Genomic DNA, 19,907 nt, shown 5'->3' on the forward strand with positions numbered 1-19,907 from the left:
GAATTTATGTTGGATAACAATATAATTATACACAACCATTGTAGCTGGAATTCTTCTATTGTACTGGTTCGTCAGACAAATAGCACCTAAAGATTCCTCAATCCATTGAATGGAAAAGTGAGAGATTATGTGGTCCACAGGCTGAGTTAAAGAGAACTTCTGAACTATGTGTGAGCTCTCTGTTTGCAGGAAGCAATGTGGGTGCTTGTCAAATACCTATCATTGTCTTGTTGATTGTTTAAAGTGAAATTTAGTTTTGTATTAGAAATATCATTTGCTTATTAATTCATGTTTAATTTATATTGGTTCTGATTCATGTTGAAGTCACAAAAAGTGAAATCTTGTGGATAATTTCTTGGGAGTAAGTTGGTAAATTTGGTTATATTGATTTCTGGTTGCCCCATCGTGAATGGGAACATAACAATATCCAAAGTGTGAGGAGGTAATTTTAACCTAATTCACTGGCTGAAATCCCACATGATCAGATGGAATGCTGACTTACAGTTGGCCTAAAATTGTTCTTCAATGGCTCCAATAGAGAGTAAAATCAGGTAGGTTAGAAACAAAAACAACCATAGAATGTAGTTGAAGCCAAAGCATTGTCTGATTTCAAGAAGAAATTAGATGCAGCTCATGGGGTTAAAGGGATCATGGGATCAGCCAATGATCAAAATGAATGGCAGAGTAGGCTCAAAGGGCCAAATGGTCTACTCGTGCTCCTAGTTTCCATGTTTCTAAAAATTGCATTCACTCTCATCAGTTGCCATAACTTGCGGGTTAGGTTAAAATTATTCCTGGATTAAATCTCAAAATGAGATGAAAATGTAACAAAGAAAAGGCCATACCAGGACAAAGTGCAATGTTGCAGAACTTGGTTTGCTTCTCAGGTCCTTCGCAGGGATTTCCTCCAAATTGAGGTTGTATGCAGGAGCGGGTGCGATCTCGGTGACCCCTTCCGCATGTGGAGGAGCACAAGCTCCATGGTGACCATTCTTCCCAGACACCGTGGACTGAAAACAGAATAACAAGGTCTTGATCTCATGTCATGGCTAGATCTATCTGTGAAGGTTTGGAACATGGAAGACAGGTAATCAGTGTAAACCAGATGGACCTGGAAACTTGGGGTAGCAGAAACTGTATTGCAACTCTACTTCAGCAACCACTCCATTCTCCTGAAGAGTGAATGCATTGTAAACAATCAGCACTCCCTCAATGGCTAAATAACAACCTTTGAAATTACGTAAGTGGATTTCCCTCTGGCACCATGCAAGTAGTCCACTACATGCAATCAAGAATGCACGTACAACTAAGGCATCAAGAATATAAGGGTCAAAGCTTTGATCCATAGTCAGTGTCAAATTTGCTGACAAGCTGGAGTTACAGCCACTACCACTGGTCTTTGTATTTCTGGATCAGATGAAGGGAATATTAACCAGAGTTTCAACTCCTGATTACCCTCCAGGGAAGACTGCCCTCCCACCGTGGTCAAAAAAGTGAAAAAAAAATGATCATCTAGCATTGTGTATAGAAGGAGGAAAAACGAACATTTAATTTACACAACTAATTTCAGAACCGCAGATACATTAAAGCGCTTCACAGCCAATGAAGTACTTTGGAGGTGCAATGACTGCAGTAACTTCAGCAACAAATTCCCAGGAAGAGCAATGAGCAACAAATCTGTTTTTATTTATGTAGGTTGAGGGCTAAATGTTGGCCAAACAATGAGGAGAATGTATTCTTCCTCAAATGAAGCTTGGGATGTTTCTTGTCCAATTGATTAGATTGATGCCAAAGACAAGCCTTTTCACGTGCGTCACTCCCACTAACCTGTAGTTTATATTTTGGAGCCTGAAGTGGCGTATGAATTCAAAATCTCTGATATAAAGGCAAGGTTGCTATCACTGAACTGAGGCTAAATCATTTTGGAAATGACCAATCGGCCTGGGGGACAGACATCCACCAAGCGGAGTGCACCTCATCAAGATTGAGAACAAGTTGGAAGACGTTGAAAATAAAAGCTTTAACCTACTCTGGAAACAAACATTCAATAACTAATTACTGTAATTGCAACTACATAAGTAACTGTCATTCAGAGCCATCAAATGCCATATAGTAACAGACTGAACAAAATAGTGTACATATTTCGGTTAGGTTTGCTGCTGGACATAGGTGTTGATGCTGCAGCAGAGATGTTCATTGCCCACCTTCACATCCTACACATAGACAGAAGTGCACATACCTCTTTGTTCAGAAGATTAGTGCTTGTGGAGGATCCAATTCCCAAGGTAGGCTGCAACAACAGATCGAATTGCAGAAACACTGTCTGCAGAGGCTGACTAACCTGAATGTGGGATGGATCTTTGGAAGCACTCCAATTACAGTGTGGCGAGTTTTAAATGGTGCTGCATGGAAGAAGGCAGAATCATCAGCCAGCATGAGCTGTGCCTGTCTGAACCCGGCAAGATGCTACCAAGCATAATTGTACACCTAACTGCCAATAAACACGTGAAACAGTCTTCACATATTGCAAGTCCGCAGAGAGCCAAAGGCAGAGCTCTGCCATCTGCTGCCAGGACACCAGCAGTTAAACTGCATCAAAAAGCCGGCAGTCAGTGATATGCGGCTCAAGTCTGGTATTTGCCTCCATGTTCTTCCGAGCGTGCAGCAATAACGATCAATGAAGTGTACCTCAGAGTGGCAAATCAGACCCCTTCTTGTAACCACCTCACACAACGCCATTTCACCTTGATCAGTCATTAAACAAAGCATCAAATGCTGTGTTATGCCTGCAGACTCTGTTTTATTTCTGAACATTGAGTTTCTTGCCACTTCAATTTTTTTTCTCTCCCTGGCACTTCTTCTTCCCTTCTCTCTCTCTCTCATCAGAATTTGCAAAGACTGTTAATGAAGCCTTTTTGAGCTGGTTAAATGTCTCCCAAGTTAGTTATGCCACTTACCTTTTAAGGGTTCACAGCTTCAAAAGATTCATTTGAAGTGTTAGTCACCCCTATTCGGCTAACTCCATGCAAGAGGTCTAGTGGACACAGAGTTAGAAACAATAATGATAAGAAGCTGACTATGGAACATTACATTTGCACTGCAGAAGAGTTGCCATCTTGTGACTAAACTGCACCTGTGCAAAATAATTACCCTAGCCACTTAAAACTAGAATTTGAAACTCAAAATGTGAATCATAGCATCTGTACAGTGCAGAAGGAGGCCATTTGAACCATCCAGCCTGCACCAACCACAATCCCACCCAGGCCCTATCCCCATAACCCCATATATTTACCCTATTAATCCCCCTGCCATCCCCCTAACACTTGGGAGCAATTTAGCAGGGCCAAAATGCCAAACCCACACAGACACGGGGAGAATGTGCAAACTTCATACAGACAGTCACCCAAGCCAGGAATAAAACCTGGATCCCTGGTGCAATGAGGCAGCAGTGCTAATCACTGTGCCACCCATGGCAGCCCTCCCCCCCTCCATCTTTGTGCTTTTGAGGGCATTGGTAAGAAGCTGTTTCACTGTTCATTCTTTAATTCCTAGAACTCAGTTGAACAAAGCATAGCCACAGCCAAGGAATTCAATGCCCAGCCCAACTTTGCTTATTTAGGCTCCTTTTTTGTGTAAAACAGACTTAGCAGTGTATAAGAAACCAAGACTAAGCAAATAAGCTTGGAGCTAAGGGAGATCTTGAATGTATGATTTCAGTCTTTTAAATCTGGCTCCCGGTTCAATGGACTTGGGCTAAGCATTTGAACCAAAGCCAAGTGCTGTTTTGTTGAATTGCTACAAATAACAATTTGCTTGTTCTCACTTCATTTTTATTCTGCAACAGGAAGTGAGAACTTCATGTTCTGCATCAGCAGAACACAATACGGTAAGGGGCCCATTTAACAAATAAAGTCAGGGTAGCCAAGTACAATCGCGTTACTCAACTGAATTCAAACAAAAGCCCCTCCATTTTCTCTCTCCTTTCGGCTGAGTTTGTCCATTAACAATTCAGTTGCTTCCTGTGGGATTATCAAAGGACAATGCTTCTCCTGCAATTCCCAAACCAAATGGCTACTGTGTGACCACCACTGGATTGCTGCCACCATCACTGTTCTGACTTTATCAAATCAAAGTGTATGCCCAAACTGAGCTCAGTATCTCTTTCCTCACACTGTGCCAATTGGGAACCACAGTTTGCAATGACTCCACTAATACCAGATTATGATATAAAGTATAGCCCTTGGCAGGCAGTTGAAATTTAGCTGATAATGAACCTTTCTTACTCAAAGGCATGTTTCCCAAGTCTAATGCCTGCTGCATTCAGGGCAGAATCATTCTTTTGATTCTGAAGTTGTAAGGGACTGAGTAGTTAACTTTGATCATGTTTCATTCCACAGAAGGGTGCTTTCTTTAATAAATTACTATGCTTTACAGGATTTTGGTGTATAAATAATAATGCAAGTATGCATTAAAGTCTAAGGCTATTCAGCTTGCTAAGGCTGTTCCTGTCACACCCATGGATAATTGACTCTGACTCTACATTGCCATGAGAAATGATGTTATATAAGCATACCCTGAATCCCAAAGGTAAGCAAACAAAATACCTAACTATCAATACATTTCTATGTGGTTTTTGTTGCTCTTTTTTCTTCCAGACACAATAACAACGGAATCATAATGCATCACTGTGCTCATCCTAGTCAGCACCAATTCCTGTAAGTATCAATCCTCTTCCAAAAGAGATCACTTTTTAGTTTGAACTTGTGTTCATACTATTGCATTAAACAGCACGTCCATTAATGGTGAGCTGGTATTCAACAACTTCTTCACTTCAGCGTATGATCTGGGTACAACAGCTCCAGAGAAGAACCACATGGTGATTGGAAGCACTGCCTTTAGTATGCCAGTAGAAATTCAGATATTGCAATGCTGGATCTTTCTTGCAAATAGACCTGCTCCCCCATTCAATTGATTTTGCATTACTGTGTAAGAGAAACTAGATTTATTTTGCTAACCAAATGTTTCTTTATTCTGAATCTGAATCTTTGTTCTTTGATAGCTATTTATGTCAAACAACTTGTTTATGTCTACATCTGACCTTACAGTACAGAAACAGGCCATTTAAAATAGTTGTCGAATTAGTCCCACTCCCCCATTCTTTTCCCAAAGTGCTGCAAAGTACATACTCAATTCCCATTTGAAGGTTATTATTGAATATGTTTTCACCAACCTTTCAGACTGTGATGTCCAGAACATAGCAAACTGCTGCTGAATGAAGTTCCTCCACATCTCCTCTCTGGTTCTTTTGTCAGTTACATGAAAATGAGAAGCAGGAGTAGGCCATTCAACCCTTCGAGTCTGCTGTGCCATTCATTATGATCATGGTTGATCATCAAATTCAATATCCTGATCCCCCCTTCCCCCCATATCCCTTCATTCCTTTAATCCCAAGAGTTAGATCTAATTTCTTCTTGATATCACACAATGTTTTGGCCTCAACTACATTTAGTGGCAGTGAATTCCACATGAAATTTCTCCTCACCTCAGTTCTAAAAGGCTTGCCTCTTATCCTCAAACTATGACTCCTTTTCCTGGATTCCCCCACCATTGGGAACAATCTTTCTGAATCTACCCTATCTAACCCTGTTGGAATTTTATAAGTTTCTTTGAGATCCCTTCTCACTTTTCTAAACTCCAGTGAATATAATCCTAGCCAACACAGTCTCTCCTCATATGACAGACTTGCCATCCCAGGAATCGGCCTGGTAAGCCTTTGCTATACTCTGTCTACTTTAAATCTGTGTCTTGTACAGTTTCCTGTCAGTGGAAATTGTTTCTCCTTATCTACTTTTATCAATACCCCTCATAATTTCAAATACGTCTCCCCTTGAAACCTTCCTTGTCCTGAGAATAATCCCAGTTTTCCTTTTCTGTACAAATCACTTAAGTCCCTCCTCACTGTAATGGGTAAGATGATTTTGTTTCATGACAAACTGTGGCCAGATGAGGCCATATCCTTCAATCTCCTGTACCATCTCTTTAAATACAAATTTAACAACATTTATTTTGTTTTATTGTTCATTCTTGTGATTTTTGTGTCATTGGCAAAGGTGGCACTTTTAGTCCATCCCAAGTCCATCCTGCAAACCAGCCTCCCATCCATTGACTCTGTCTACACTTCCCGCTGCCTTGGCAAAGCAGCCAGCATAATTAAGAATGCCACACACCTTTGACATTCTCTCTTCCATCTTCTTCCATCAGGAAAAAGATACTAATGTCTGAAGTCACGTACCAACCAACTCGAGAACAGCTGTTTCCCTGCTGCTATCAGACTTTTGAATGGACTTACCTTGCATTAAGTTGATCTTTCTCTACGCCCTAGTTATGACTGTAACACTACATTCTGCACTCTCTTCTTTCCTTGTCTAATGACGGTATGCCCTGTCTGTATAGAATGTAAGAAATAATACTTTTCACTGTAAGCTAATACATGTGACAATAATAAATCAAATCAAATCAAAATTGCCCATAAAAGTAATGGTGGACTATCTTCTTGAACCACTAAAACTGACTGCGTGGTCAATTTCCACAGCGGTTCTGAAACAAGCAAACTCTAGTCATATCTTGGCTAGAATGTTTCCCTCCTTAAACGGGCAAATTGCATATTTTACAATAATCCTGCAACATTTGTGCACGCTTTTATTAATACCAACCAGAATATTGAAACAGAATTTAACTTCTGAAATTGCAATACTAGGATTTGAATTCACATTGTCTGGATCACGAATCAGGTCACTGGGCTATCATTACAGTATCACAATCAATCCACTATTGTTCCTAGTCTAACAAACAAATTCCTCACTGACAATAAATTAAAAAGTACAAGCATGGAAATGAATGCGGCTTAAAAGTGGTAACTGATTCTGAATCAGCAACACCTTCTGGGAGTATTACGACACGCCTGCCCAATAACATAGAGAGGCATTAAAACCAAAACATTCGCTGTTGTCATGGGTAAAGAAACTATGCAACAAACATGTTACAACATTACATCAATATCTAGTGCTAGTACTTAATATGCACTTTAAAGCCATGCATCACTGTGAAGAGTGGCATCATTCTCTGCTTATCCAAATTTTTAAGACAATGCCCAGAAGGAATCACTGGGAGTCATGAATAGTTCATTCACAACACAGTATGCCAGCACAACACGCTCCGATTCTTGGGGTAGATTTTGACTTTGTGATAGTTCAAAACAGGTGATAGCAAATCAACAGCTCAATTTGCAACTCTCACTAACTTCAATGAGAAGAAAAATTGGAAGAGATGTAAAGCAGTTGATAGCGAATTTAACAGAAAAAAATTTGCTCTTTGAAGTGTAAGTCAAATGCTGCAAGTAATGTAAAAATCCCTGATCTGCTTGCACAAACTAAATCATAAAAATACTGTTTTCTTTAGTCATTCAATATGGATTTGCTGAATACATGAAGATGCATCACACAAAATAAATCACAAAAGCTATTTTCAGCAAACCAGTCAAAGGGAATTTTATAAGGAGTGTTTGTGTCATAGTAAGCAATTTTGATACCTTTTTAACCTTTAAGGACAATACAGTACGCCTAACTAGGCCATTATGCAGATCTCCCTCCTTGTCCATTCAGGACAGGAACCAGTTTTTACTTGACAGATCAATCTGCAACATTAGGGTAAGCAATGCAGGAGTGGTATTGTCACTGGACTAGTAATCCAGACACCTAGGGTAATGCTCTGGAGACCTGGGTTTGAATCCCACAATGGCAGATAGTGAAATTGGAATTTAATAAATATTTGAAATTAAAAGTCCAAAAATGACCATGAAATGATTATCATAAACATGCACCTGGCTCACTAATGTCCTTTAGGGAAGAAATTCTGCCATCCTTACTTTTCCAGATCTACAGTAATATAGTTGAATCTTAACTGCCCTTTTAAGTGCTGTCCAGTTCAGGATGGGCAATAATCAGCGACACCCACATCCCATATGAACGTACAAATTAGGAGCAGAGGATACCATTTGGCCCCTCCAGTCTGCCCTGCCACTCAATAAAATAATGGCTGATTTTATTGTGTTGAATTTCATGTCCCCCATCTACACCTGATAACCCTTTGTTCCCTCACCTAACAAGAATCTATCTGTTTCCACCTTAAAAATATTCAAAGACCCTGCTTCCACTGCCTTCTGAGACAGACAATTCCAAAGCTACACAAACTTCAGAGAAAAAAATTTGCCCAATTTCTGTTCTAAAACAGTCACTTCTAATATTAAAACAGTGCCCTCTAGTTCTAGCCTCACACATATCTTTTCCTCATCCACATTGTCAATCCCATTCAGTATCTTATAAACTTCAATCAAGTCACCCCTTACTCTTCTGAACTCTGATGGAAACAAGCCCATATTTTTCAACCTTTCCTCTTAAGTCAATCTGCTCATTGCAGGTATCAATCTAGTAAACCTCCTCTGAACTGCTTCCAATGTATTTGTATTCTTCCTTAAATAAGGAGATGAAACTGCGCACAGTATTCGAGAGGTGGTATCACTATTATCCTGTATAGCTGAAGTGTAACATTCTTACTTTACTGTTCAATTTCTCTCAGAATAAAGGCTGGCATTTCATTAGCTTTCTTGATGACATGCTTCACCTGCCTACTAACCTGTAACAAATGCATGAGAATACCTAGATCCCTCTGCACCTTAGCATTTGATCTGAGTAATCACTGAACTTATCTATAAACATCTACAAATTCCATATGTTAACTTCACAACATACTTTCCTACTTATCTTTGTATTGTCTGCAAAGTTATTTAACATCACTCCCCTCATCTAAATGATTGATGTGAATTGTAAAATGCTGAGGTCCCAGCTCAGACCCCTACTTGTCCTACCCTGCCAATCAGACAAAGGCTCATTTATGCATGCTCTCTGTTTTCTGCAAGCCAGCCAAATTTCTGTTCAGGCTAATATGTTACCATGAGCTTTGATGTTTTTTCCAATAATCTTTGAATGAATAGAAAAAAATGACTTAAGATTAGGGAGGATCAGAAGATTTTCTTTTTCTGTCCAAAGTCTATTTTTGCTGAGGAGTTCACCTTTTAGAATCATTTCTCGTTTGGACTCACAACTAAGTCACTTCCCAGGAAAGCACATACAGAAGTCGAGAAGTTATTTCCAAATATAAAATGTATTACAGAAAAGTAAGACCTTTGCAATGATAAAAAAAGGGATTATTACTATGCTGAATAAGTTGAAGTCTGATGGATTGATGAGAGCGTTTGAATTCTGGAACCAAGATTAAATCCAGAAAGAGAGGATGAAGAAGATATCATTCTCCTTAACATCTGCTTTGTGTCCTAAACAAAATAAGTTTGTCAAATATCCACAGTGGAACTCTGCATCTCAGCACAGTTTATTAAAAAAAAGTGCTAATCAAGGGACCTTCACTTGTACAAATGTCTCAAAATTCTGAAGGCATAGGGGATGGAAATGTCACATTGGTGTCTTTGGTTTTGACTGTAAGGTTGGTGCATATTGTCAGGGCAATCGTAAAGGACTTCAGTGTTGCCTCAGACCAATGTCAGTATTGACTTTGGAATTCTGATGCAGTCACTGGCAATTTCCCAGCACTGTCAAGGCCGAATAGCTCGTTAAGTCGCAAGCACAGATTGAAAATAAGGAGGAAATAGAGCTGGGATCAAAAGGAAATGCACGGCAACAACAAGTGTTTCCATTAGTTCAAGCAAACCTGGACACACTGCTGAATTGTTGCATAGTCTCATTTCTCGCAGAGGTCCACTGCACGAGGTGCCATATGGAGATGATACACAGGATCTCATCCGGGTCTGTGTACCCTGCCCACAAGTCGAAGAACAGACAGTCCAGGGGGACCATTCCTCTGCTGCAGGGTCGCCTGAAAAAGAAGATTCATTTTGAGTGTTACTCAGTTATGGCTTTGTTGCTAAGGAGTCTTCTTATTATCATTTGCCAGTCACAATGAATGATATTAAATAGATCATGACATAAAGTAGCTCAATAAAATGGTTTCAAGAAAAAGGGCCGTACACAAAGGCAAAAGACAAGCGAATGAGGATTAAAGGAAGATGTGTTAAAATGAGGGAAAGCAAAAAAATAAAGACTGCAGCGTTCTTGTAAACAGGTAAGAGAGGGATAAAGAAACTGGCAATGCATCATGCTAGTAAGGGTGCTTGCAAGGATAATTATGCCCAAGATAAATGTGAAAAAGTTCGGACAACTTTTTATTTCAATGGGGAATTCCAGTTTAAAAAATAAATCAAAGGCTGACACAAAACAAAATTCTTTTGTGCTCTGTATTGTCATGCCGTGCAAAATTATACCTCGTGTTCTGAAACTGGAACTCCAGTCACATTTCCATGGTCACTTTCCAAGAATCTAATATAATAGTCAAAATAGAGAAAATGCATTGATGCTGTGCCGATGTTCTGTTTGTGTCTTTAGGTGTCTTGATGTGTAAGTAACATTGGGTGGCAGAACATCAATAGTATCCTAATCTTTACCTGACTGTTACCACACTGCCAGTCTTTCCAAATGAGTCATCCCTGATCCATTCTATTAAAGTCCTGACTAGAATGTCAGTCACCCATTCAGTGTGCAGACATTTAGTTAGATCCTGGTCCAGACAGCTCAACTCAGTTGTAAATCATTGTCCATTGAACTATGAAGGGGAATCAGTATTTTAGGGTCCACTACTCTCACACGGCATGGCACTTGGATCTTAAGCACTGGACGTGCTAAGAAGGAAGTCTTCAAACAATCCATAAGATGGCAAAGTACCACCTGATTCAGGAAGAAGAATTGCAAATGTCAAAAGCTGAATTTCAGCATAACATCACACTGGTCAGAAATCTAACTGCAGCACCCTGCTTATAAATAAACTGTTGAGTTACGCAGTTTAACCTCCAGCACTTAAGAACAGATTATCTTTCATTGTATTGTGGCAACGAGTGGCTTATGTGAAAAGCTTGACATACATTTCGGAAGGGGGTTCTATTTTTAGCTTAGAGAAAGGTTATTGATTCTTGATAAATAACTGAAAATGGCTCCACTTTCTGTGGTGCAAAGTGCTCTGTCATAATAAATGGATCTGATTTCAATTGGGATGATAACAAGCAGGGCCCAATTGATCAATCGCAGTCTGAATCCTTTCTTGAATGTGTTTCAAACATTTGATTTCCTGGGTCGTTGTCCTTGTCCGTTTCTCCTCCAGATTTGTGAAAATTTGATCTTTCCAACTGTGCCAGAAACCAGACATTACTCTCCAAATGTTGCCAGACCTGCGGAGTGTTTCCAACATTTTCTGCTTCTATTTTGGATTCCCAGCATCCACAATATTGTGCTTTCACTGTAGAAACAGTTCATTTTCAGAGCTAAGAGGCCCAAATTGTGCCCGCTGTTCTGAATTGTTTGTAGTTCTCCTGCATAGAATAATTTCGCCTGAGGATGGCTTCTTCCTGGTGTTTTCATGAAACTTTGAACTTTCCCATTACAGAAACAGGCTTTGACCCAAAATATTTCCTGTGAAAATGTTTATGTTAACCTAAGGTTTATAAAGGAAAAAATAGAGGTATTTTTCTACCAAGACCTTCACTAAGGTCAGAAGATTAGGGGCAAGTGGCAGACTGGATTGCAAGCTGACTTTAAGACAGAAAGCAAAGACTAGGAGTAAAGGGTAATTATCTAAACAGGAGAAGTTGGGTAGTAAAACTTAAGCAACAAAACATCAAACACAGCTTTTGCATGTGGAATCCATTCGTAGAAACTGCGGCACAGTGGTCAGCATTGCTGCCTCACAGCGCCAAGGATCCAAGCTCAATTCCTAACTTGGGTCATTATGTACAGTATGCACATTCTCCCCATGTCTGTGTGGGTTTCTTCCAGGTGCTCCAGTTTCCTCCTATAGTCTGAAAGATGTGTTGGTTAGTTAGATTGTCCACGCTAAATTCCCCCTCAGTGTACCCGAACAGGCACTGGAGTGTATTGACTAGCAGATTGTCACAGCAGTTCATTGCAGTGTTAATGTAAGCTTACTTGTGACACTACTAAATAAATGAAATAAATAATAAATAAAGAAATAAACAGTGTAGTGTTCCATATCATTCACATTCCTCAGATCATGAAGCAGCCCACGCTTTCTCTAGCAAGTTGTGGACAACATTCAGGCTTCAGGCTAGGCAGGTACTTGTGCAACATAAGTGTCAGCAATGACCGTCTCCAACAAGAAAGAATCTAGCTACCTCCATCGAATATTGATATTCCATGCCATTATAATCACTGAATCCCCCATCACCAACATCCTGGGGATTATCATGGACCAGAGATATTACTCGACCAACCATATAACTACAAGAACGGATCAGAGGCTGTGATTTATGTGGTGAGGAATTCATTCCCTGACTCCCCAGTCTATCAGCTGCAAAGCACATGTTAGGGGTGTGATGGCATACTCTACGTTTGCTTGGCTAAGTGCCACTTCAACCACACTCAAGAAGCTTGATAATATCCATAACAAAGCAGCCTACTTGATTGGTACATCATCCGCCATCTTAGCCATTTGCTTCCTCCAGCACTAGTGCACTGTGGCACCAAGTATCTGATCCACTGCAGCAACTCACCTGCAGAAAAGCTTTCCAAAGTTGCGATCTCAACCACTGAGAAGAACAAAGGCAATAGCTGCGTGGCAGTATCCTTAAGTTCCCTTTCTAATCAAAAATCATCTAGAGTTCATGATATGCCACCATTCCTTCACTGTCACTGGGACAAAATCTGAAACTCTGTCCCCAAGAGCTCTGTGCCTGTATATTCATGTCACATGACTTGCAGCCATTCAAGAGTATCCAATACCTTCACAGCAGCACCCCGGACATTCTCTCTTCCATCTTCTTCAGTCAGGAAAAAGATACAAAAGTCTGAGGTCATGTGCCAACTGACTCAAGAACTGCTTCTTTCCCTGCTGCCATCAGAACTTTGAATGGACCTACCTTGCATTAAGTTGATCTTTCTCTCCACCCTCGCTATGACTCTAACACTACATTCTGCACTCTCTCCTTCTCCATCAACGGTATGCCTTGTCTGTATAGTGCAAGAAACAATACTTTTCACAGTATACTAATACATGTGACAATAATAAATCAAATCAAATAGTGTTGTGCAATACAAAAAAACTGCCCTTGCCAAAGACACCTGCATCCCATGAACAAAAAGTTTCCACGAATTGATAATAATTATTACTTTGTGACGTTGGAGTATGCACTGCTTCTCACTGACAGTGAAAAAAATGACACATATAATTTCGCAAAAAAATCTACTCCTGCTGTAGCCAGTCTCAGTTGTACACAGTTTCAGAATCAATTCTAAAAATACAAGAACAGAAGCTGGCTGAGCCTTCGATGAAATACAATTTTTTTTTGGCAGAAAGGAGAGATTCAGACATGGCAATAAAACAGGGGAAACAAAATCTGACAAGAGAGGAATTTTGCAGTAAGTTCATTGCAGTGTTAATATACTTGTGACACTAATAAATAAACTTTAAGCATGAAAACTGTATTCCAGCCTCAAACACAACTCAAGGCAATTTTTATGTTTTTTGGCACATGGGAATTTTCACAATTTTTTTTCCGATGAACGCGCATTCCTTCTTCAGTTTATATATAGGAGCATCAAACATGGGAATAACGGAGCAGTAGTAGGCCATTCAGCTCATCGAACCTGCTCCAGGCATGGTCCATCATCCGCTTCAATGCCTTTTTCTCATACTATCCCATTACCCCTTTATGTTGTTGGTATTTACAAACTTCTCAACCTCTGTGTTAAACACACTTAAGGACTGAGCTTCTCCAGACCTCTGAGGTTGAGATTCCAAAGATTCACAACACTCTGAGTAAACAGCTTCTCTTCACCACCGTCATAAGTGGTTTCCACCTCATTCTGAAACTGAAACTCTTGTGATCCTGTGTTGGATCTTGAAAGGGTGGTTGTGGAGAGGATGTTTCCTTTGATGGGAGAACTAGGTGTCATTGTTTAAAAATACGGGGTCGCCCATTTATGACAGAGATGACATCGAGTCTACGGAACTCACTTCCTGAAAAGGTGGTGGAAGTAAAGCTTTTGAGTATTTTTGAGGCAGAGGGGCATAGATTCTTGTTAAGCAAGGGAGTGAATGGTTATCAATGCAGGGAGGGTGATGATTTGAGGTTACTATTGGGTTGGCCATGATTCTTATAAATGTTGGGGCAGACTCAAGGAGTTGAATGGCCTCCTGTTCCTTGTTGGCATGTATCCCCAGGTTCTAAACTCCCCAACCAGGGCAAACGTTTTATCTGCATCTACTCTGTCTACCCCTTTAAGTATTTTGTAGGTTTCAATGTGACTACCTCTCATTGTTCAAAAATCTAGAGAAAACAGACCTAGTTTCCCCAATCTCTCTTCAATGGACAGTCTTGCCATCCTGTGAAAGATTCTGCTGAATGTTTGTTGCACTCCCTCTATGGGCAATAATATCTTTTCTAAGGCAAGGGGACCAAAACTGTACACAATACACCAGGTGCAGTCTAACCAAACTTCTATATAATTGACACGAGACTGTGTTACTCTTGTACTCAAATCCTCTTACAAAAAAGGCTAACACACCATGAACCTTTCTAAACCTTGCTGCACCTGCATGTTTGCTTTCAAAGATTTATGGACAAGGGCATCCAAGTTCCTTTGGAAATCGACACTTTCTAATTTCTTACCATTTAAGAAACATTCTGCACATCTGTTCCTACTACCAATGCAGATAACCTCACATTTTTCCATATTATGTTCTATCTGCCGTTTTCTTTTTGCCTCATGGTGGCAAACTTTCTCGGTCTGCCCACCATGGGAATCGGGCGAGGGGCGAACCATGGAAAGGTCCGTTGACCTCAGGTGGGATTTTCCAGTTTCAGTGCGAGCACAACCAGAAAATCCTGCCCACTAAGTCTGTCTAAACTCCCTTGAAGCCACTTTGCCTCTTTCTCACAACACACATCATCCCCACCTTGATTTGCATCATCTACAAGCTTGGAAATAACACATTTGGTCCCCACATTCAAATCACTGATAGATGCTGGGAACAGCTGGTGCCAGTAGACACAGCTGCAAACACAAAAATGACCTCTTTATTCCTGCTCCATTTTCTGTCCCTTTTAGCCCTGCCCCTCACTGGCCCTGCCCCCTTTGAACTGCCCAGTGCCTAGTTGGCAGTGCCACTTTGCCTCATAGGCTGTGCCAGAGAGCCAGGCTGGCAATGTCCCTTATCACCAACCTTCTATCCATCTTAGTGTTGAATCCCCAAAATAATAGGCTCTCATCTTATTAATACGCTGTTGTGCAGTACCTCATCGAATACTTTTTGGAAATCCAACTCTATTACATCTACTGGTTCCCCTTTATCAATCCTGCTGATCACCACCTCAAAGAATTCTAATAAATTTGTCAGGCATGATTTTCTCTTCATGAAGCAATGCTGACTCTGCTTAATTATGTCATGCATTTCTAAATGCTCTGCTACTACATCCTTTATATTAGAATCTAACATTTTCCCAGTGACAGAATTTAAGCTAAATGGCCTACCGCTACCTGTTATATGCCCTCTCCCTTTTTGAATAGGAGTATTATGTTGGCAGTTTTGTAGTCTTCTGCAAATTTTCCAGAATTTCAGAATCTTTGGATGATTACCATCAGTATATCCATTATCTCTGTAGCTACTTCCCTTAATATTTTTGGATGCTATTCTTTAGGTCTGGGGGACAGATCAACCTTTGGCCCCATTAGTCTTCCTGGTACATTTTATCTGGTGATAGTTATTGCATTTCTTTCCTCCTCCATCCCTCTCTTCCCCCCACTTCAAACTATTTAGCATTTTTGGAATGTTTTAGTGTCTTCCACTGTAAAGACTGACATAAAGTATTTGTTTATCACTTCTGCTGTTTCCTGGTTCCTCATTATTATTTCCCCAGCCTTATTTTCTAAGGGGCCTTTGTTCACTTTGACCTCTCTCTTCTTTTTCATATATTTAAAGAAGCTCTTGCTGTCCATTTTCATATTACTTGCTAGTTTAGCCTAATATTTGAACATCTCCCTTTTTTATGGTCATCCTTTGTTAGTTTTTAAAACTGGCCCAGTAGTCTGGCTTACAACAAATCTTTACCACATTATATGTTTCTTCTTTTACTCTTAGATTGTTTACTAAACCTATCTCATTGCATTTAGCAGATCCAAAATAGCCTGAAACCTGGTTGGATCCACAACATATTGTTCTAGGAAACTGTCCTGAATATACTCGATGAATTCTTCCTCCTGCCGACATGATTTTCTCAATCCACATGAAGTTAAAGTCACCCATGATTAGAGTGCTGCCTTTTTTAATGCTCTTATTATTTCATGATTTATTCTCTGTCCTCAGTATAGCTATTGATAGGGACTATAGACTAGCCCCATCAGTGTCTTCTTCCCCCTGTTATTTCTTACCTCCTGCCATATGTATTCTACCTCTTCAGATCCAAGATCATTTTTTGTCCTTATACTTATTCCATCTCATCCTAAAAATGCTACTCTACCCTTTCCTTCCTGCCTGTACTTGTGAAAAGTCACAAACTCCTGAATATTTAGTTCCCAGTTTTGATCTCCTCGAAACAAAATCTCTGTAATGGTCACTCACCCCTTAACCTCAATTTGTGCCATTGATTCATTTATTTTGTGCCAAATACTAGCTGCATTTGAAGAACAACTAATTTCTGCAAACATTAAATGACTGATATCTCTGAACAATAAAATGGGTGTCCAGGGATCTGGGGGCAAGTAGGTTTATGACACGATCCATCGTTGCAATCCATCGATGGCACAGTGGTTAACACTGCTGCCTCACAATGCCAGGGATCTGGGTTCAATTCCAGCCTCGGTTGACTGACTGTCTGTGTGGAGCTTGCACATTCTCCCCATGCCTATACAGGTTTCCTCTGGGTGCTCCGGTTTCCTCCAAAGATGTGCAGGTTAGATTGATTGGCCATGCTAAGTTGGCTCTGGGGAACCAGCAGGTTAAATACTTGGGGTCTTGGGGCTAGGGCCTGGATGGAATTGTTGTCAATATAGCCTCAATGGGCTGAATGGCCTCCTTCTGCCCTGTAGGGATTCTATGATTAATTGCTCATATTCATGGAAGCATGAAAAGGAGTGAAAGCCTTTCACACAGAAACCATTCTTTTCAATTTAACCCGATTGCAAGCATTACCTGAATAATTTCTGCACCAGAGGAAGACGACTGCAAAGTCTCAGCCATCCATGTCTCCCAGTATAAAGAAAACGACACAGAACATTGCATCTTAGATCAAGCATATTACCTACTTGCGCCAACTGCTTTCTCTGACCTATTATCATCAGCCCAACAGCTTGGGAAGCATCATTATCCCCAAGCTATCCAGTGATCTTTTCTTATCCCTTTAATTATCAATCTTATTCCTAAACAGATATTCACGTAGCCTTTTCCTCTGCACAAGCGGTGTTAATCACAAGGTTGTATTTTCACAGAAATCATTAAGAAACCTCAAATAAGTCATTGGATATTTCAGTCCTTCGTGCACAAGATAATTCCACTTATTAGAAAAATAACAAGTTGCAGGACTGAGTCACAATCTCTGGAGCTGAAGTAACATTTATAAACCATTTGAGAATCGCTCTTGTAAATGCCATAAATGTCAGAAATGGCACTCGCTGCAGCACAATTATTCTCAAACCGTCAATACAGTGACTGTGAGCCAATGCTGTGCCTTAGAACAGGTTGCTGTTGTGGCTAGGTCTGTGAGAAAAGTCTCTGAAGAAATAAAAGGACTCCCCATCTCAAGACTTGGAGTTTTCTCAAAGGAATATTCTGAAAATGAAAAAATATCACAGTCTTTTACCAGTGCTTTGTAGCTAATATTTTCCAAACTGTGGCTCTTTGGCCTGGTCCAGCTCCCTGTGCAACACCACTGCTTTTGTTTCCTGGACTAATACCCTGTAAATTGCTCCTGAGATAATGGGTGAGATTCTTTGATCCCCCCTCCGTGTTTTTCCTCGGCAGCGGGAGGTGGCGTGATCTTCATTGATGTCAGGATCTTCTGGTCCCACCATCACCAATGGGAATTCACATTGAAGCCCACCTCGCGCCGCCGGCTGGACCAGAGCATGCCACCGGCATGGACAGCCAAAGAATTCCGGCCACAGTGTGCAGTATGTCAAGCAAGTAATTTATGAGGAAATAGTGTGAAAGGATGTCCTCGGCAAACTGCCATTGTTGAAGCTACTTAGCCAAAATTTACAATTTTGGCAAAGATTTCTTGCTCTACTTTAACAGAAGGGCTGTGAGATCGTTTTGAGGTGTGAGGGTCATCAAGGCAGCATTTGACTGAGTGTAATATTAAGAAGCCCTAGCAAACCTGAAGTCAAAGGGAAATGGGGAAAACTATCCATTGGTTGGAGACCTATACTTGAATCGTCCTGCTACGGAGGCCAACATACCATTTGCCCTCTTTACTGCCTGCTGTACCTCCATGCTTAATTTCAGCGGCTGATGCACGAGGTCTCACTGAACATCCACCTTTCCCAATTTACACCCATTCAAATAATAATCTGCCTTCCTATTCTTGCTATTGAAGTGGACAAACTTACATTTATTCACATTATGCTGCATCTGCCATGCATATGTCCATTCACTTAGCCTGTCCAAATCACATTTAAGCATCTCTGCACCTTACCTTCCCACCCAACTTTGTATCATCTGCAAAGTTGGAAATAATACATTTAGCCAAATGATTGATATCTTATGTGAACAATTGGGTTCCTAACAAAGATTCCTGTGGTATCCTACTCGTCACTGCCTGCCAATTGAAAAAAAAACCATTAATTCCAACTCTTTACTTAGAACATAGAACATAGAACACTACAGCACAAACAGGCCCTTCGGCCCACGAGTTGCGCCGATCACATCAACACCTACCAATCTATAGACCTATTTATAACCCTCAATCCCATTAAATCCCATATACTCATCCAGAAGTCTTTTAAAAGACCCCAGCGAGTTCGCCTCCACCACCACTGACGGCAGCCGATTCCATTCACTCACCACCCTCTGAGTGAAAAACTTACCCCTAAAATCACATCTGTACTCGCCTCCCCGCACCTTAAATCTGTGTCCTCTCGCAGCGACCATTTCAACCCGGGGAAATAGCCTCTGAGAATCCACCCTATCTATTCCTCTCAACATTTTATAAACTTCTATCAGGTCGCCTCTCAACCTTCGTCTCTCCAGGGAAAAGAGTCCCAGCTCCCTCAACCTAACTTCATAAGGCATGCCTCCCAGTCCAGGCAACAACCTTGTAAATCTCCTCTGTACCCTTTCAATAGCTTCTACGTCCTTCCTATAGTGAGGCGACCAGAACTGCGCACAGTGCTCCAAATGAGGCCTGACAAGGGTCTTATAAAGTTGCAGCATTACCTCCCGACTCCTAAACTCAATCCCTCGATTAATGAAGGCCAGTACACCATACGCCTTCTTGACCACATCCTCCACCTGCGAGGCCGATTTAAGAGTTCTGTGGACCCGGACCCCAAGAGCCTTCTGCTCTTCAACACTACTAAGACTCTTGCCCTTGATAGTGTAACAGACTTCTTGTCTGTTTCTCTCCATCTCAGACACTACCTGCAATGCTACACACTTTAATGTTACATAGTAATGTGCTATGTGAGACCTTGCCAAAAGCCTTCTGAAAGTCTTAATAAACCACATCCACAATTTTCCTTGGTCTATTAGTTACATCCTCAAAGAACTCCAATAAATTT

The 19,907-nt window shown here is 40.7% G+C and overlaps 1 protein-coding gene across 1 annotated transcript in view; it reads right to left on the reverse strand.

The window, feature by feature from the left end:
• The window catches only part of LOC145346393 (adhesion G protein-coupled receptor B1-like), a 299,285-nt gene that overhangs the window by 38,840 nt on the left and 240,538 nt on the right, over nt 1-19,907 (reverse strand). The window contains exon 4 of the mRNA XM_080193550.1: nt 846-1,010. Within this exon, the coding sequence (XP_080049676.1) occupies nt 846-1,010 (165 nt within the window). The remainder of the gene's footprint in view (nt 1-845; nt 1,011-19,907) is intronic.

The sequence above is a fragment of the Carcharhinus amblyrhynchos genome, chromosome 8 (genome assembly GCF_965287045.1).
Source record: "Carcharhinus amblyrhynchos chromosome 8, sCarAmb.v2.hapA, whole genome shotgun sequence".
Lineage (NCBI taxonomy): Eukaryota > Metazoa > Chordata > Chondrichthyes > Carcharhiniformes > Carcharhinidae > Carcharhinus > Carcharhinus amblyrhynchos.